Below are 20,389 nucleotides of genomic sequence, written 5' to 3' on the forward strand. Positions count from 1 at the left end.
CCGCAGCACGATAACCCTGAGTTCGGTGTGGACCGGCGGTAGGGTGAGTGGACTGTTGTGGGGTTTTGTACCACTGAGGGCTACGGCGGGGACGAAGACTCTCCGTCGTTTCTAGGTCCCCTGTTCCATACAATATAATACAATACAATACAATACACTGACGTGACAAAAGTCATGGAAAGCGATTTGCACATAACAGAAGGCAGTAGTAGTATCGGGTACGCACAGGGCAATGTATTGGTGGAGCTGTCATTTGTATTCGAGTGATTCATGTGAAAAGGTTTCCGACGTGATTACGGCCACACGACGGGATTTAACATATCTTGAACGGGGAATGGTAATTACACGCATGGAACATTCCGTTTCGGAAATCATAGGGAATTCAGTATTCTGAGAACCACAGTGCCAAGAGTGGGCCGAGAATACCGAATTTCAGGCATTAACTCTCACCATAGTGCTCAGAGCCATTTGAACCATTTGATTAGTAGGGCATCTGCTACGGAATCAAGCAACAGTTAACTAGGCGTTGGAAATATCAGCAGAAGTAAAGATATTAGGGATTGACAGAACAGATTATAGGGGATATTGGGTGTAGTATTTGCACAGAAATGCGAACGCTAACACAGGAGAAGAAAAGACGGTGGACAGTATCAAACAAGTCGAAAGACTAGTCAATTTAAAAAAAAAGCCCCCATGAACCATGGACCTTGCCGTTGGTGGGGAGGCTTGCGTGCCTCAGCGATACAGATAGCCGTACCGTATGTACAACCACAACGGAGGGGTATCTGTTGAGAGGCCAGACAAACGTGTGGTTCCTGAAGAGGGGCAGCAGCCTTTTCAGTAGTTGAAAGGGCAACAGTCTGGATGATTGACTGATCTGGCCTTGTAAGAATAACCAAAACGGCCTTGCTGTGCTGGTACTGCGAACGGCTGAAAGCAAGGGGAAACTACGGCCGTAATTTTTCCCGATGGCATGCAGCTTTACTGTATGATTAAATGATGATGGCGTCCTCTTGGGTAAAATATTCCGGAGGTAAAATAGTCCCCCATTCGGATCTCCGGGCGGGGACTACTCAAGAGGATGTCGTTATCAGGAGAAAGAAAACTGGCGTTATACGGATCGGAGCGTGGAATGTCAGGTCCCTTAATCGGACAGGTAGGTTAGAAAATTTGAAAAGGGAAATGGATAGGTTAAAATTAGATATAGTGGGAATTAGTGAAGTTCGGTGGCAGGAGGAACAAGACTTCTGGTCAGGTGACTACAGGGTTATAAACACAAAGTCAAATAGGGGTAATGCAGGAGTAGGTTTAATAATGAAGAGGAAAATAGGAACGCGGGTAAGCTACTACAAACAGCTTAGTGAACGCATTATTGTGGCCAAGATAGATACGAAGCCCACACCTACTACAGTAGTACAAGTTTATATGCCAACTAGCTCTGCAGATGACGAAGAAATTGAAGAAATGTATGATGAAATAAAAGAAATTATTCAGATAGTGAAGGGAGACGAAAATTTAACAGTCATGGGTGACTGGAATTCGAGTGTAGGAAAAGGGAGAGAAGGAAACGTAGTAGGTGAATATGGATTGGGGCTAAGAAATGAAAGAGGAAGCCGCCTGGTAGAATTTTGCGCAGAGCACAACTTAATCATAGCTAACACTTGGTTCAAGAATCATGATAGAAGGTTGTATACATGGAAGAACCCTGGAGATACTAAAAGGTATCAGATAGATTATATAATGGTAAGACAGAGATTTAGGAACCAGGTTTTAAATTGTAAGACATTTCCAGGGGCAGATGTGGACTCTGACCACAATCTATTGGTTATGACCTGTAGATTAAAACTTGAAGAAACTGCAAAAAGGTGGGAATTTAAGGAGATGGGACCTGGATAAACTGAAAGAACCAGAGGTTGTACAGAGTTTCAGGGAGAGCATAAGGGAACAATTGACAGGAATGGGGGAAAGAAATACAGTAGAAGAAGAATGGGTAGCTTTGAGGGATGAAGTAGTGAAGGCAGCAGAGGATCAAATAGGTAAAAAGACGAGGGCTAGTAGAAATTCTTGGGTAACAGAAGAAATATTGAATTTAATTGATGAAAGGAGAAAATATAAAAATGCAGTAAATGAAGCAGGCAAAAAGGAATACAAACGTCTCAAAAACGAGATCGACAGGAAGTGCAAAATGGCTAAGCAGGGATGGCTAGAGGACAAATGGAAGCATGTAGAGGCTTATCTCACCAGGGGTAAGATAGATACTGCCTACAGGAAAATTAAAGAGACCTTTGGAGATAAGAGAACCACTTGTATGAACATCAAGAGCTCAGATGGAAACCCAGTTCTAAGCAAAGAAGGGAAAGCAGAAAGGTGGAAGGAGTATATAGAGGGTCTATACAAGGGCGATGTACTTGAGGACAATATTATGGAAATGCAAGAGGATGTAGATGAAGATGAAATGGGAGATACGATACTGCGTGAAGAGTTTGACAGAGCACTGAAAGACCTGAGTCGAAACAAGGCCCCAGGAGTAGACAACATTCCATTGGAACTACTGATGGCTTTGGGAGAGCCAGTCCTGACAAAACTCTACCATCTGGTGAGCAAGATGTATGAAACAGGCGAAATACCCTCAGACTTCAAGAAGAATATAATAATTCCAATCCCAAAGAAAGCAGGTGTTGACAGATGTGAGAATTACCGAACAATCAGTTTAACAAGCCACAGCTGCAAAATACTAACACGAATTCTTTACAGACGAATGGAAAAACTAGTAGAAGCCGACCTCGGGGAAGATCAGTTTGGATTCCGTAGAAATACTGGAACACGTGACGCAATACTGACCTTACGACTTATCTTAGAAGAAAGATTAAGGAAAGGCAAACCTACGTTTCTAGCATTTGTAGACTTAGAGAAAGCTTTGGACAATGTTGACTGGAATACTCTCTTTCAAATTCTAAAGGTGGCAGGGGTAAAATACAGGGAGCGAAAGGCTATTTACAATTTGTACAGAAACCAGATGGCAGTTATAAGAGTCGAGGGACATGAAAGGGAAGCAGTGGTTGGGAAGAGAGTAAGACAGGGCTGTAGCCTCTCCCCGATGTTATTCAATCTGTATATTGAGCAAGCAATAAAGGAAACAAAAGAAAAATTCGGTGTAGGTATTAAAATCCATGGAGAAGAAATAAAAACTTTGAGGTTCGCCGATGACATTGTAATTCTGTCAGAGACAGCAAAGGACTTGGAAGAGCAGTTGAACGGAATGGATGGTGTCTTGAAGGGAGGATATAAGAGGAACATCAACAAAAGCAAAACGAGGATAATGGAATGTAGTCGAATTAAGTCGGGTGATGTTGAGGGTATTAGATTAGGAAATGAGACACTTAAAGTAGTAAAGGAGTTTTGCTATTTGGGGAGCAAAATAACTGATGATGGTCGAAGTAGAGAGGATATAAAATGTAGACTGGCAATGGCAAGGAAAGCGTTTCTGAAGAAGAGAAATTTGTTACCATCGAGTATAGATTTAAGTGTCAGGAAGTCATTTCTGAAAGTATTTTTATGGAGTGTAGCCATGTATGGAAGTGAAACATGGACGGTAAATAGTTTGGACAAGAATAGAATAGAAGCTTTCGAAATGTGGTGCTACAGAAGAATGCTGAAGATTAGATGGGTAGATCACATAACTAATGAGGAGGTACTGAATAGGATTGGGGAGAAGAGGAGTTTGTGGCACAACTTGACCAGAAGAAGGGTTCGGTTGGTAGGACATGTTCTGAGGCATCAAGGGATCACCAATTTAGTATTGGAGGGCAGCGTGGAGGGTAAAAATCGTAGGGGGAGACCAAGAGATGAATACACTAAGCAGATTCAGAAGGATGTAGGTTGCAGTAGGTACTGGGAGATGAAGAAGCTTGCACAGGATAGAGTAGCATGGAGAGCTGCATCAAACCAGTCTCAGGACGGAAGACCACAACAACATTAACAACTCTCACCACGGACAACGCAGTGGCCGACGGCCTTGACTTAACGACCGAGAGCAGCAGCAGCAGTGTTTGTTCCGAAACAATGATGAAATTTTTATAAATGACAACGTGCCATGTCACTGGGTCACAATTGTTCTAGATTAGTTTGAAGAAATTCTGGAGATTTAGAGCGAACGGTTTGGTCACCCGGATCTCCCGAAGTGAATCCCATCGAACATTTACGCTACATAATCGAGAGGTCAGTTCGTGCACGAAATCCTTCCGCATTTATGAACGGCTATAGGTGCAGCATGGGGACTTGCAACGGTTTTTGGAGTCCATGCCACGTAAACTTGCTGCACTATGCCGGGCAAAAGGAGGATGGATACGATATCAGGAGGTGTCACATGAGTTTTGTCACCTCATTGTAATGTATACTTGAACAATATTACCTGTTTGCCTTGTTGACGATAACAAGCAAGAAGGGAGTTGATTAATGTTACTGGTGGTTCAGAGCCGTCGTCTCTCACACTCGTAGCGCCCACATGCTGTCATCCCATGAGTCACTGAGGCGAGGAAAAATAAATAACCCGGAAAACTGACACGATCAGAAGTTTTATACCATTATCACAAGCACTTCGCCCCTCTCCCCACCCTCCCATCCGCCCAAACCATCTCCTCACGCCGCGCGGGATTAGCCGAGCGCTCTAGGGCGCTGCAGTCATGGCCTGTACAGCTGATCCCTGCGAAGGTTCGAGTCCTCCCTCGGGCATGGGTGTGTGTGTTTGTCCTTAGGATAATTTAGGTTAAGTAGTGTGTAAGCTTAGTGACTGATGACCTTAGTAGTTAAGTCCCATAAGATTTCACACACATTTGAACATTCCTCACGAAAATTTCTGAGGAAATTTTGGAAATTTGTGGTAAGGTCCTATGGGGTCAAACTGCTCTGGTCATCGGTCGCTAAGCTTACACACTACTTAACCTTACTTAAACTAACCTACGCTAAGGACGACACACACACACACACACAAACACATACACATACACACACACCCATGCCCGAGGGAGGGCTCGAACCTCCGACGGGGAAGAGCCGCGCGAGCCGTGACAAGATGCCGTAGACCGCTCGGCTACCCCGTACGGCGAAAATTCCTTTCACAGCCACAATTGGTTGCATGTTAGTCACGGGCAACTGGGTATATTCGCATCTGAGCCAGCTACGGAGGAGGGTGACTGGCAAAGTGGGAGTGTAGCTAGGTCGAAGATCGGACAGCGTCACTTGCTAGTTCGATTTTAAAATGCAAAGCCCTGGCAGCGGGTAATGGCTGTGTTGCTGCGCCGTAAGGACGGCTCCCCGGCGTGCTTAGCTGTAGGTGGTAGGGTAGGGTGGCGTAGGGTCAGTGAGGCAAGGCTGTCGGCCATCCTAGGCGGAGCGGGCGCCGTAAATCGCCGTCTTTACTGCCCGCCTGCGGCGAGCGCAGCCGAGCGTCCGTGGAATGTGGCGCCGGAACCTGCGTGGCTCCAGCCGCCTCGTCCCGCCTCTCTCACATTAAACTGCGCGGCACGTGCCTTGCGCAACTCGACAACTCGTTCCTGTAGGCCACAGTTCGTGTCCCACTACTCCTCATACACTGGCAGTTCCACTGTCTTTTAATATGCTCCGTAGGTAGCGAGAACTGGGCATTTACAGATACTCAGCTGTTTGTCTCACAGTTCTCATTATAGTGGCAGACAGTGCTCCGCTGAGTGATCTGCTCAATCGCAACTCACAGAGAGCGGAAGAGTTTTAACCAGTCCCCGTCACAATTTAAAGGGTATACCCAGATATTCTGTTTTGGCCTCACCTCGAAATTTTTACCCGAACATCTTCCCTCGTCCAGCGTTCCTCTCTCCTTGTTTTGTTGTACCAGTTTAGAACAGCTTTTCGCATTTAGGCTCCATCCATTCCAGCCACAGGCTCCTTCATTTTACTCTTATAAATTATTTACCTTATGTATCTTCAGTTCTAGCCTCATAACTACGTTTCTCTTGCTGTCCAAGTCTACGGCGCAACTCGTTTAAGAAATCTGAAGGACAGTTCTCTTCTTGACAATTACCATACTGCTACCAGACTTTTATCAGTATCGTCATAATTTTATAGACAGACTATGCATTATAAATGATATTCACTGCAATAATTAAATTCACTGTCTCTACTATTATTATTAATTTCCATTTTGCGTCTTGTAAGGTCTGGTTCTTCTGTATTCCCCAATCTTACCTCTGTGTGCTTCGTTCTTCTTCTACAGATCACTTGCCATCAGCCTTCTTCTGTTTCCTCCTGACTTCCTATGCTGTCTTCTTTTTCATATTTTGATCCAAGATATTTATTTTTGTTTCACTTTTGTTGTTGCTTTCTTTATTATTTCTATAAATCCTCGTTATTATCTAATTATTATCATATTAAATGCTGCTGAAGCAGTATTTGCTATATAAACGAAAATAATGCAAGGGTTATTGGGTTATTGTTTGAATAACGATGCAGAGGAGGGTCGGGGAAAGGCTGGCTTAGCTATAAATTAAGTCACACACACACACACACACACACACACACACACACACACACATACACACACAGACAGGCGCGCGCTCGCGTGGTTGCGCGCACGTACACAAACCAGTCTTGAGTGTGTGCTTAATGTTATAATGTTATCTGAACCATTCTGCAGCGAAGATGATCACTCCCCTGTTGAGGGACGTAATGTGACGCTCCTGCGCACTTCTGCACATTGTCGCCGTCTATTTCTTCTTTTTATCAAATAATGTACTCTGCGGTTGTCAAATCCGTATGTAATAATAGTAGACGTAGCCAAACACAGTACGGATGCCAAAAGTGCCACTTCAACAAGAAATTTAATTATAAATTCTTTGACAACACAATAAAATTTTTAAATGATGAAATATAACCAGTTGCATCTAAAACGTACGAAGGATTGCTATTCTACCTGATATAATACTCTACTGAACAAGCAATGTTTTATGGGATACACGAATCAGCACACGTTTAGCTGGTTTCTTATTTAACAAACAAGACGAATGAAGTTAGACTAAACTTTCCCTTAAACAACAGAGTGACGCCACAAGATCTGTATCGCTAGAAAAAATGGCTCTGAGCACTATGGGACTCAACTGCTATGGTCATAAGTCCCCTAGAACTTAGAACTACTTAAACCTAACTAACCTAAGGACGGCACACAACACCCAGCCATCACGAGGCAGAGAAAATCCCTGACCCCGCCGGGAATCGAACCCGGGAACCCGGGCGTGGGAAGCGAGAACGCTACCGCACGACCACGAGATGCGGGCTGTATCGCTAGAAATTAGAATGTGCGATTTTCAGGTATCAATTATTGGCCCAGTACTTTTATTGGTCTGTATAAATTATTCAACAATTTATGGTACATAATTTTCGGATCACCTCTCTCTTATACAAAAAGCATTCATTAAGCAAAAGAAAATAATTAGAGTGAATACCTTCTGGACATCTATTTACGCAGTTCGGTATGTTGACAATCGTCTAGCTACACATATATTCACGGAATAAATTTGTTGTCAACAATCCATTTCAGTTTGTTACATATTAAAAAACACAATGCTAGAAGAAAATCTGCCCTATTCTCTAGTGAATCTCTGGAACAGAAGGATGTGTATCACACAACTACAAAATACTTTACGGTCTGTACTTCCGGGTGTCTAAGGTCCGGTAGAAGGAAAAGGTGTTTTCAAGCGTAGATAAAATTTCTATCACCTTGAGAAGTCTTTGTTTTATGCAAAGGAGTTCTTGAATAAAAAAAGGTCAGGTAAACGCCCAGCACGTAGCCATTGAAATATAGTTTCTGCAATTTTTGTTCATTACCATGCTTCAAATCATCACGTTTGTCGCGGACGTGATCTAAATGACACATAACCAAATTAAACTAAAGCAAGTTAGGACTGATTAGACTACCGTCTGCACAGAATCTGGAAACAGTAAATACTGTCGTCAGGTTAACACTACCTTCAGCACTTCTAAATGAAATCTCACAATCGAATGACAGAACTTCTAAAGCTGCTTTTCATTTCCCTGTGACTTTGAAAAAATCGTGTACCCAAAATGCCAATATCGTAATTGTAACATCATGCTCGTTACATAATAACGCGTGTTGCATTCGTTATGCCATTTTAGACATTTACTGAGAATATCTGAACGATCTGATTACTAACAAGTTTATTTTCTAATTAAGCAGTGCCAGATTTTGATGGCTGAATGGTTCCTTCGATAATGCCTTGAATGATTTACGTATTATATGATCTTTACTGAACCAATGCTCTTAAAGGCTTCACTGCATCTACATTCAGTAAACAGCAATAACTATTGAAAGGATACAGTAGTAGGAAGCTACGCACACTGTGTGTGTGGTTTAGTTTACCTTATAACGCTGCCACTCAGCTAAATCAAACAAAATAGAAAAATCAGAATGAAATTTTCACTCTGCAGTGGAATGTGCACTGACATGAAACCTCCTGGCAGATTAAAAGTGTGTGCCGGAGCGAGACTCAAACTCAGGACCTTTGCCTTTCGCGTATAAGTGCTCTACCGACTGAGTTCCAACGAACTTCCACCAGTACCTCGTCTCCTTCCTTTCAAACTTCACAGAAGTGCTCCTGCGACAATTGCACCACTACAACTCCTGGAAAAAGGACACTGCGGAGACATGGGTTAGCGGCAACCTAGAGGATGTTTCCAGAATGAAACCTTCACTCTGCAGCGGAGAATACGCTGATGAAACTTCCTGGCAGATTTAACCTGTGTGCCAGACCGAGACTCGAACTCTGGAACTTTGCCTATCGCGGGCAAATGCTCTGCCGACTCAGGTACCCAAGCGTTAGAGCACTTGTCTGTGAAAGGCAAAGGTCCCGAGATCGAGTCTCGGTTCGGCACACAGTTTTAACCTGCCAGGAAGCTTCAAAATAGAACGATTTTTGTTTCTTAATTGTTGAAATTACAAGTGTAAGAAGATGAAGTACTAGCTCTCTATATGACAAAACTGGCAAAAAAATAGGTCTTGGCTTTCTTGAGGGAAGCATCTCAAGGTTATGGCAGAATGATTTGGGGGGAAGACAGCAGAAAACCTACATCTGGATGGTCAGACGGAGATTTGAAGCCAGTATCATCCGAATGCGCGTCTTTACCGTCTGGCGGACTTTGGCACTTTGTTGTTTTTGTCTCATGTGTCCCGAAATCTTCATTTGTTTTTGTGGATTGTGTGAGTTGAAATCAACTCTCTGACACTACCTTGTCTCAGTACCTCAACCATAATGACCTTCACTTACATGTAAATAACTCTCCAACCGGTCCGCTCTAATTACAGGCTCGGCCGAAACGTGTAACGGCATTCACACTGGGACCACTTAATGTCAGTGAGCGTAAGGTACGGTAAGTCGGTAGGCGGTGAACAGCACTATAATGAACTTCTCCTCTCCGAGCAGCACGTCGCAGGAGGCGTTCCAAATACAGTAACGGTATACGTCCTTGCCCTCCAAGTAATTAACACTGACACTCCCCGGTGTGGCAGCCTTCTTACGTAGTGGTAGGAGATTCATTTTAAATTAGTAGACAGATATTTATTATACAGTTTATCTTCTTACTTTGATTCTAACTTTGCTGTTAAGAAAAATTTCTGCAATATCAAGCTACATTGCGTCAAGATCCTACAAATATATTAAAACACATTTAGCACAACACATATTGCATTTATTCAGAACTTCACAATCACTCTCAAAATTGAAGATCGACACTTTCATAGGTAGTAGCATTATCTTTCCCTCATACACTTTTCTAATATAGTAAAAAGCACCCTGACCTGCTCAAATGAATAATTCAATAGCCCATTAACAGCAATTTCAACATCTGAACACGCAAATACATACAGAGCGACCTCTCAAAACAGCACAGCTCATTTCTCGAAAGAAGGTGGCTTCCGGAAGCAACATAAATAAAGTTACTAAAGTAGATATATATTAACGATAATTCTGAAAGAAATAATTTTCTTTGAAAAGGCTACAGTTGCTTCCTCCCTCATTTCTTTTCTAATTGAGCTGTTGCTCAGCGACCAAAGGCATCAAAGAGGACTAGTCCTTGCATTTAAGATCCTTTTCTTCGTTTTTTCGTTCACTCGTTCCTTTGTATAAAAAAATTTAAAAAATTTAAAGAAGTTACAAATAGTTTCTGACATTGAGACCGCCACTATATGAGCACATAAATTCATCAAGTTTATCGGAAAAAGTATATGCAAGGATGGAAATTAACAAGAAATCACTGAGTGAAACGCAACAGCAATGGCACGCTGCAATACCTTCGCGTACATTCAATTCACAATATTCAGTATATTTCAAACAATTTAATTCTTTCTTAGGACAAAGATAAGAGTGTACAAATTCTCATTACTTTTCAAATTCGCAAATTTGAACGTAACTGGCTAGACGTATTAAATCAAAATGTTCTACTGCGCCGCCTGCTCCGCCCCTAATTCCATGGGTATTATTTGGAGCTAGTTACAAGATATTACGATTTGAACAAATCATCGTTGGTTGACAAGGATAAAAGTAAATTATTCAGACACCGATCATTGCCCATCTGATGAAAATCTGATAGAATGTGTTTAATCATCATAATGTAGAATCAGTGACTGTAAATAAAAGACGCCCTCACCAAAGCTAGACTCGCATCTATTAGCTCTTTCGTTTAAAAAGGAAACAATCGCTTGAATTTCTGTTGGCTACAGTTTCTGTCGTACTCACCAGTGACTAGAGTACAGCATGTCGCCAGCAGAATTACTAGCCAAGTCGTCATTTCAGCTCCTGTAACAAAAGAATCAGTCTCTTACAAAACGACGTACCAAATTTTTAACTTCACTACGAAATATTTTAAGGTGCACCCAAGGTTCTTCTTCTTCTTCTTCTTATTATTATTATTATTATTTAAGAAAATGCTTGTAATCGCTTATATATACACTCCTGGAAATGGAAAAAAGAACACATTGACACCGGTGTGTCAGACCCACCATACTTGCTCCGGACACTGCGAGAGGGCTGTACAAGCAATGATCACACGCACGGCACAGCGGACACACCAGGAACCGCGGTGTTGGCCGTCGAATGGCGCTAGCTGCGCAGCATTTGTGCACCGCCGCCGTCAGTGTCAGCCAGTTTGCCGTGGCATACGGAGCTCCATCGCAGTCTTTAACACTGGTAGCATGCCGCGACAGCGTGGACGTGAACCGTATGTGCAGTTGACGGACTTTGAGCGAGGGCGTATAGTGGGCATGCGGGAGGCCGGGTGGACGTACCGCCGAATTGCTCAACACGTGGGGCGTGAGGTCTCCACAGTACATCGATGTTGTCGCCAGTGGTCGGCGGAAGGTGCACGTGCCCGTCGACCTGGGACCGGACCGCAGCGACGCACGGATGCACGCCAAGACCGTAGGATCCTACGCAGTGCCGTGGGGGACCGCACCGCCACTTCCCAGCAAATTAGGGACACTGTTGCTCCTGGGGTATCGGCGAGGACCATTCGCAACCGTCTCCATGAAGCTGGGCTACGGTCCCGCACACCGTTAGGCCGTCTTCCGCTCACGCCCCAACAACGTGCAGCCCGCCTCCAGTGGTGTCGAGACAGGCGTGAATGGAGGGACGAATGGAGACGTCTCGTCTTCAGCGATGAGAGTCGCTTCTGCCTTGGTGCCAATGATGGTCGTATGCGTGTTTGGCGCCGTGCAGGTGAGCGCCACAATCAGGACTGCATACGACCGAGGCACACAGGGCCAACACCCGGCATCATGGTGTGGGGAGCGATCTCCTACACTGGCCGTACACCACTGGTGATCGTCGAGGGGACACTGAATAGTGCACGGTACATCCAAACCGTCATCGAACCCATCGTTCTACCATTCCTAGACCGGCAAGGGAACTTGCTGTTCCAACAGGACAATGCACGTCCGCATGTATCCCGTGCCACCCAACGTGCTCTAGAAGGTGTAAGTCAACTACCCTGGCCAGCAAGATCTCCGGATCTGTCCCCCATTGAGCATGTTTGGGACTGGATGAAGCGTCGTCTCACGCGGTCTGCACGTCCAGCACGAACGCTGGTCCAACTGAGGCGCCAGGTGGAAATGGCATGGCAAGCCGTTCCACAGGACTACATCCAGCATCTCTACGATCGTCTCCATGGGAGAATAGCAGCCTGCATTGCTGCGAAAGGTGGATATACACTGTACTAGTGCCGACATTGTGCATGCTCTGTTGCCTGTGTCTATGTGCCTGTGGTTCTGTCAGTGTGATCATGTGATGTATCTGACCCCGGGAATGTGTCAATAAAGTTTCCCCTTCCTGGGACAATGAATTCACGGTGTTCTTATTTCAATTTCCAGGAGTGTATTTCCATTTTCAAGATTAAATTGTTCCTAATGGCTGAAATAGTGAAGCATGATTAGATATTGAAGAGCACATGACACCGAACGTCTACGTGCAAATAACTATGCGACCTGTTTCGATGGCAGACTTAAATTTCCTTAAAGCCTGCTTCATCTAATCCACTTGCCTTTTCAACTACAGAAAGTGCTTCAGGTTTCTGTTGTAAGTCAAAGTTGGCACACTTACACGCTCCAGGTCTGCGGCAGATGAGGCTCAATTTCAAAACGGACTGATAATAAGTTAGTAACGTACAATCACTCTCAGGCAGGGCTACGGGAAAAACGTAAAAGGAGAGAATCGAGCTTTTGAGATGTGTTGCTATAGAAGGGTGCTGAAAATTATGTGGACTGATTTAATAAATGAAGAGATTTCCCGCAGAATCTCAAAGGTAAAGAGAAGAAGGAACAGGCTACATGGCCGTTAGACGCCAAAGACCTATATAAATAAGAACGAACAGGATGACAGGGCATGCGTTAAGACGCCAGTAAATAACTTCCATGGTACTAGACAGGGCCAGGGAGAGAACAAACTGTAGGGATAAATAGATATTGGTATATATAAAACAAACAATTGAATTTCTAGGATGTAAGTGCCACTGACATACGAAGAGACTGCTATAAGAGACAAAATTGTGGCGGATCCGCTCAAAGCAATCAGAACACTTATAAAGCAAACAAAATCTGGCCCCCTGATCAATTAAAACTGTTAATAAGCAAACAGTCAATACAGAAACAGCACTCTGTTCTAAGGTTGAAACTGTAAAAGAAAAGCGTAGATCCTACTCCATTTCCGCCGAGTCGAAGTCCACCTCGTCTGAGGGTGTTAGGGATTCCTTGTATACACAGGATGAGGCAAATAAAAGAGACGACGACTGAATACGATTGGACTTGACTGTATGCATATAACCACACTCCGCGATTCGCACACCACGTGTACGCCCGCCATGTGATCCACACCGGTTCAGAGCGTAGTTCTGCCTGTGTTAGTGTGAGTGGAGCAGTGCAAATGGGGCCCTGGAACTCACAGTGGAACAGCGGATTTTCGTTGTGGAAAGTTACGTGACAAAAAAGTCGTTGAAACGGTGTGGTTAGCACTCTGGTGTCAAAGCGCCAGCAAAGAATGCCATGCAACGCTTAGTTCGAAAACGTCTTTAGACAGAATCTGTTTTGAATAGGTCAAAAAGCATTCCGAAACGTGCTCGCATCCCAGAAAATGTGGTTGCAGTTCACCAGAAAATGCTTCAGAATACTACGAAGTCAAGCCTACGCCTGTCGCAAGAAAACGGCATTTACGACAATCATGCGGACAAATACTCCATCTGGTCCTGCTCATGGAACACTAGAGAGTGTCTGTTGTTCATGCACTAAAACGAGCAAATGCTCCTCTGCGCCTCCAGTTTTGTGAGATGACAATTAACGGCTTGGACATGGGTCTATTATTTATGTCTGATGAAGCCCGGTTTCCCCTGAACCGCAGAATAACAGCTTCTGGCAAGCGGAGAATCCGCATAACTATCACGAAACACCATTGCATGATCAGAAGGTTGGGTTTGGCGTGTAGTGTCTGCTCGCCACATTATTGGTCTCGTCTTCCTTCATCAGACGCTGATTTCGGAGCGTTACATTGCCAACATTTTGTAACCATTTGTGGCAACATTAGCGGAGGAGAAAAAGACGTACTGTTACTCTGAACCAGATAGAGCATTTGCCCATACAGCCGGCAGAATCATGGATCACATTTGCACAATCTTCGCTCCTGACAAAGGTTTTTAGGTCTGGTCGCGGTCCTAGCTGGCCACCCAGGTCCCCAGGGCTGTCAGTGTGAGGTTGCTTTGTGTGGGGAGCCCTCAGGTGTGCAAAGGTATATCGCAGCAACTCTCGTTGTCTTCGAGAACTAAAGCAGAACATTTCGGATGAGACTGCAACAATTCCAACAGTCCAGCTTCGATCCGTTTTCAGCAGCCTGCTGACCATTTCCCATAAGTGCCAAGAGATGAATGATGGACACTTTCAACACCTACTGTAGTCAGGTTAGTAATGTATTTTTTTTCCTTCTGCTGTGTTTCTTTGCTCCCTGGAAGAACTCTGTTCTCCGAGCAACTTTTATTTGCCCCGAAAAGTAGGTAAGCGTTACTATGACATTTACTTTCTAAGATATGGAGTAGGACAAAGTAGTAAATGTGATATAGTTCCATGTACTCCTTAAAATTTTACCTGCTTTTTTCATAAGGTTTCACCTGAAAGAAAATGTTATTACGTTAGTGGTTGCTAGATCATCGCTTTTACGGAAAGGCATTTCTAATACAACGATTTTATATGAGCTGAAGGAGAAAGAACCGTGATTAAGACGCATTCTCACAACACAAGTTTTTTTAGGTACTTCGGATTTGCAATGCTCGGTTATATCGGCGTATTTTCTAGTTTTGTTTTATTACTCCTTCCACGAAAACTCTGCTCGAATTTCTTGCGAAGCACATGTGTAATGCTGTAGGTAGTGACAAAAGAGTTTGTGACATGTTTACATGTGAAATACAAAAGCAGTACGAGGTTGTTGCTTTTAAATTTAGCTTGGAATGTCTTCAAAACAGTGCAGCGTTAGATCGCATTTTAGTCTGTGTATGCTTCATACTTTGTTATCGAATGATCATTATTCTACAGCCTTGCTGAAGCTTTAGTAGACATCATTACGTAACCAGTGAGAAACTTTTTAAAATAATTAGTGTTGGTTTTCTATCTCATCAAGATACAAGAATAATTCATTAGCTGAGTTCCATGCACAGATTTTCAGGACACAGTGTTTGGGAGTTGTACGTCCATACGTCTTCAGTTCCTAAAAGCACCGCCGGCCGGAGTGGCCGAGCGGTTCTAGGCGCTACAGTCTGGAACCGCGCGACCACTACGGTCGCAGGTTCGAATCCTGCCTCGTGCATGGATGTGTATGATGTCCTTAGGGTAGTTAGGTTTAAGTAGTTCTGAGTTGTAGGGGACTGATGACCATGGAAGTTAAGTCCCATAATGCTCAGAGCCATTTAGGCTCAACCATTTGAGCCTAAATGCAGCTTTCACTAGTTGGTCTGCCGTTCCCCAGTGTTTAATGCCGACGTGATGAGACTGAGGTGATATGAATTTAATCCACAATATATTTCGACTGTTACTTGACAGTCCTTCAATAATTAAAGAACGCATGTCTATATGATCTGTGCAACTGTTTCCATTCAGCCGAACTTTGGGTTAGCATATACTGTATGTTAAGGTAGAGACATGCGTTGAGTATTTAGAACTGTTGACCACTGCACGAACTGAGTGCTACAAGCTGCGACAACGAACACGATGATTCGAGTCGGGCCGATTATGACATGTGATGCATGATTCAGTTCCCATAAGGGAATTTCCTGGATGCTGTGAAGTCCATAACAAAGTTTTTACGGTCTGCAGAGCACGTTTACTGTATATTTTTTGCGTCAGAAATGGTCCTGAATGTTTAAAATTGAGCGAGTGGACGTCGACGATGCTGAGAGATCGCAGCGACTCCGTAGAAACGGGCGTTTCTAAAAGGAAAGCTAGACCCGGTACCGTGACACGCTCATCTCACTCCCAGATCACCGAGCGTCCTGAATATTCACGACACCCTGATGACGCTCGCGTTACTGAACTAAAAGCTGCACACCTGCATTTGTGTACTTGTGGTCTTCTTCGCCCATCGAGGAACGCTGCAACTTGTAATTTCTTTTCACCACCAATTCTAAACCACGCCAAGGCTTCACCTAATGTGTTTACAGATCTGTCTTATTTTACTTCAGATACTTCTAGAAATCTACCGTGAAATCAGATATTTGCACCTTTCATCCAGTCCTTTAATGTCTCATAACCTGTGACCGTCATTACCTACCTTCTTCTATCTGTCTTATCTATTTGTGTACTTCTATCTATCTTTTCTCTGTCTATCCATCTATCTGTCTTCTACGCATACATAAATTAAAGTTTCTGTCTGTATGATCGGGCCGATCACAGGACCTACTGTAGGGATTGCGATACAGTTTTCCCTGTTTAGACCGATTCGTAAAAAACTTTGTGTAATTTATAAACATTTCTTGGCGGAGCTATGATGAATGAAGTCCCTTGCTGCTGTGAAATCGATACCGTTGTCGCCTAGCACTGAATGGCAGAACTCCTCTAAATCACTAAGTTATGTGGTAGTGACCAAATTCAGTTGCATCGAGTTGTCCTCTGAATTTTAATCGTAACTCTACGTAATGTCACATAAGGAAAATTACCGCTACACCATAAAAGTCGTCCGTTGTAGATAAACACTGTTACACGCGCAAAGGGGACGGTGCGAGGGACGGGGGCGTCTGGGTATAAAAATGACAGTGTCTGCATGCAGAAAATAAATGAGGTCCACAACTTTCGCAAATTAATGACACAGTTGATAAATACGTACCCTCATTTAGCGGATTTCGGTGATTCCGGCCATCCCTAGTTTCCTATATTTGGAACAATAGAGTGCAGCACTCGAACTATCAGCAGATCAATACAAGGAGAAAAAAAAAACACTTCATGTATCTCGAAGCAATTTTCGTACACTATAGCCTTCACGTACTGATATCGTTTTGTATATTGCTTAAAGAAGCAACCGATGAATAATGGTAGTCGCCTCAGTTGCAGTTAAGGGTATAGATATTCGTCTCTGTAAATATCATGCGATTTTATCCACTAAGTCGAACTCCACTACTACAGTATTTTTGTCTCCTGGTGAGATGTAGGACCAATAGTCATTATTTTATAAATTTCTTTACTAACCGTTCTGTGACGTTTGGGCCACTTCGGTATCAGAATTTCTGTTTTACTAGTGGGTCACATCGATTGCCAAGGAGAGACAGACAGACAACGTGCTACAGCTCAGCGTACGGTCAGCCACAGGATCGTGGGAATGAGACTGTCGAGTCGACACTGAGATCCTGTGATTTAACGTACATTTAAAAAATAAAAAAAATAAAAAAAAATAAAAAACCTTTGAAAATTGGTGGCAAGGTGGATGAATTTGAATTTTAATAATTAATGTGTAATACACGTAACTTATTGAAATCATAAGCTGGTCTTGCTGGTATCTATAATCATACTTACGTTTTATCTTTCTAATAATTTTATATAATAATGAGGTTAACAACGCATTATGGCGAATAAGAGTAGTACGGCGAACATTGGCAGTATTAGCCGAACATTGACGAGCTATATTTTTCACCGGTGAAAGGCTCCAATATAGGCTCCAGTCTGAAGCAGTCTGTCAAAAATGGTTCAAATGGCTCTGAGCACTATGGGGCTTAACTTCGGAGGTCATCAGTCCCCTAGAACGTAGAACTACTTAAACCTAACTAACCTAAGGACATCACAAACATCCATGTCCGAGGCAGGATTCGAACCTGCGACCGGAGCGGTCGTGCGGTTCCAGACTGTAGAGCCTAGAACCGCTCAGCCACCCCGGCCGGCAGCACTCTGTCATCGTGTCATATGTGAAGGGCTCTGCCGTAGCCGTAAGTTGTAGGCAGCCGGCAACAGTATCTGTTGGTTACCAATGGGTCACTGTAGCAAATTATTTTAAGGTTAGAAAGTGCGTCGGATGTTATTTAAAGTGAGGGTGAAGGATTTAACAGGACTAAAAGAATTTCAAAAAGGAACGATCAAATGTTTTGTGAAAAGATTTGTCTGAAAGTAAGAAATAGAGTAGATTAGAGAAACATTTGGTACGTCTTTGAACGAAGCTTGAAATCATATATAGCATCTGAGATGCTCATACATTACCACTGAGGGAAATTCTACCAGATAAATATCTTATAGTACTCTTTAAAATTCTAAGATTCTTAGTTAAATACTGAACTGAAAATTCTCAACCTCATCTGCTGCACATCATTTCGAGGCTCGTTCATAAGGGCCGCAAATGTTTAGCTAGTTATTTTATTTTTTACTTTCATGCAAATCATTTCGCAAAACATCTTACCGTTCTTTTTTCCAATTTATTTATTACTTTCAAGTCTTGTTCTGAAAGCACGAAATGTAATCTATTTAAATATCGATCGGTACCGGTATTCTACTGTTATTAAGAGTATACAGATCAAGAGAAAGCCGAGAAGTTTCAATTTATGCTGTGGTTTGATTTTCTTTGACACATCATTTGATTTTCTTGTGTGTTCTGTCCTCGAAATGTCCTAAATTTAGTTGTTGATACGAAGGAAGCCTGTTGACAGTTAAACATCACACAAACTTAACTTTTATGCTCAAAATACTTAGGCGTTGATGAGATGAACTTCTTGACACTTCAGTTATATAGGTAGCAGCAGCTTTTCCCTCAAATTACTAATTAAGTTTTTTGTAATTACCTTGGTTAATTTCAAGCTAAAAATCTTTTTTCGCAGATATAGACCTAACGCTTGTCAAATTTAATTAGTCCATTTCCCATTCTTCGTTAGGCTACGAAAATTCGAATAAAAATCGATGGTATAGTTCATAGGAAATCTTGTTTTCGCTACGCCCAAACATTTAACATATAAGATTGTTTTTGAAAACATTGCAGCAGAAGTCATCGATCAAAATAGAATATTTGAAATTAATTATAAAACAGTCTAGATCACAAAGGTACGTTTATTACAAGATGACCGATTTCGATCATCACACGATCGTCTTCAGACCTTCACATCCATAATTATGGACAATGGCTGTACACGAAGCAGGAACCGTTAAATGACAGCAGAGGTTCCTGCTCCGTGCACAGCCATTGACCATCATTTTGTTTTTGAAAGTCCGAAAATGGTCATGTGATGATCAAAATCGGCCATCTTGTAGTAAACGTGCCTTTGTAGTCTAGGCTGTTTTATAACAAATTTCGAATATGATTGTGGTTAGTTTTATTGGATACGGTGTTCGGAACCACTAACAGACATCACTTTCTTGACTTTACTGGCTCTCGCTAAGCAACAGGCTGCTGTGTGATACGTGTTTTTTCATCACACCAATGGCATCCTTTCTTTTAAGTACAAAAACTTCATCATTCAAGATAGAGTAGCGATCTTCAGTACCATTCTGGATTTCACTGTATATTTGTCCGCAAAGTATCTCTGACCGATGGAGAAGATAATCAATACAGAATATAAAAAATATCGGAGAACGAATACTAATGCTTGAGTCCGGCTGTGGCTCCGTGCTTGATCCACACTGAAGTCCCGTAAGCCTTATCACGAAAATGATTAATATTCAGGTCACTGCGGATTTCAGGAAAGTGTGTCCATATTATCGTAGGATATGTTATATATAGAGATGTATCAGACACTGTATTGCATGAGAAGTATTTTTTGGAATGTCCTCACTTTAATGATATGTATGTGACGCGATATCATTTATCTGAAGGCATAAAAAGCATATGAGTCAAACGTCTAACGTCGTACTATTTTTTAAGACATTATAAGTTAAATCTAAAAGCAGTAAGTGATTACTGCAAGCTCACTACTTCTATATTTCACATATAAATGTTTCATATGCTCTTTTCACACTAGCCACGGTCTCAGACTTGCTTCACAAAAAATTATTATTATTAACACATTCCTGTACATCACAGCAAGCAGCTTCATCGAGCACTTTAATGGTGAATCAGCGGATACTCAGTAAAGATATCGGTATTAAGAAAGTTGATTGCGTGGACAACGTTGACAGCAGCAACATAAATTCCATGTTTGTTCAGAATAAAGAAGTCACCTGTTTCGGTACTGCTGAGAAGTTATTTATTGCCCGAGAAATCCAAAGTCATCTTCAACTGTCAGTTCAATTTACGTTTTCTGGTTACCAGTCCTTCTTTTGAGAGAACTTCCGACGTCTGCGCGTTTAATTTATTCATTGTTTTTCAAGAACCCTTTATTGCGAGTACAACGTGTGACCTAAAAATGTTTGTCATTT

The 20,389-nt window shown here is 42.6% G+C and overlaps 1 protein-coding gene across 1 annotated transcript in view; it reads right to left on the reverse strand.

The window, feature by feature from the left end:
* Window positions 1-20,389, reverse strand: part of LOC126191751 (cadherin-89D) — a 410,787-nt gene that overhangs the window by 272,637 nt on the left and 117,761 nt on the right. Inside the window, exon 2 of the mRNA XM_049932553.1 lies at window positions 10,779-10,838. Within this exon, the coding sequence (XP_049788510.1) occupies window positions 10,779-10,830 (52 nt within the window). The 5' untranslated portion in view covers window positions 10,831-10,838. The remainder of the gene's footprint in view (window positions 1-10,778; window positions 10,839-20,389) is intronic.

This window comes from Schistocerca nitens, chromosome 1, assembly GCF_023898315.1.
Source record: "Schistocerca nitens isolate TAMUIC-IGC-003100 chromosome 1, iqSchNite1.1, whole genome shotgun sequence".
Taxonomy (NCBI): Eukaryota; Metazoa; Arthropoda; class Insecta; order Orthoptera; family Acrididae; genus Schistocerca; species Schistocerca nitens.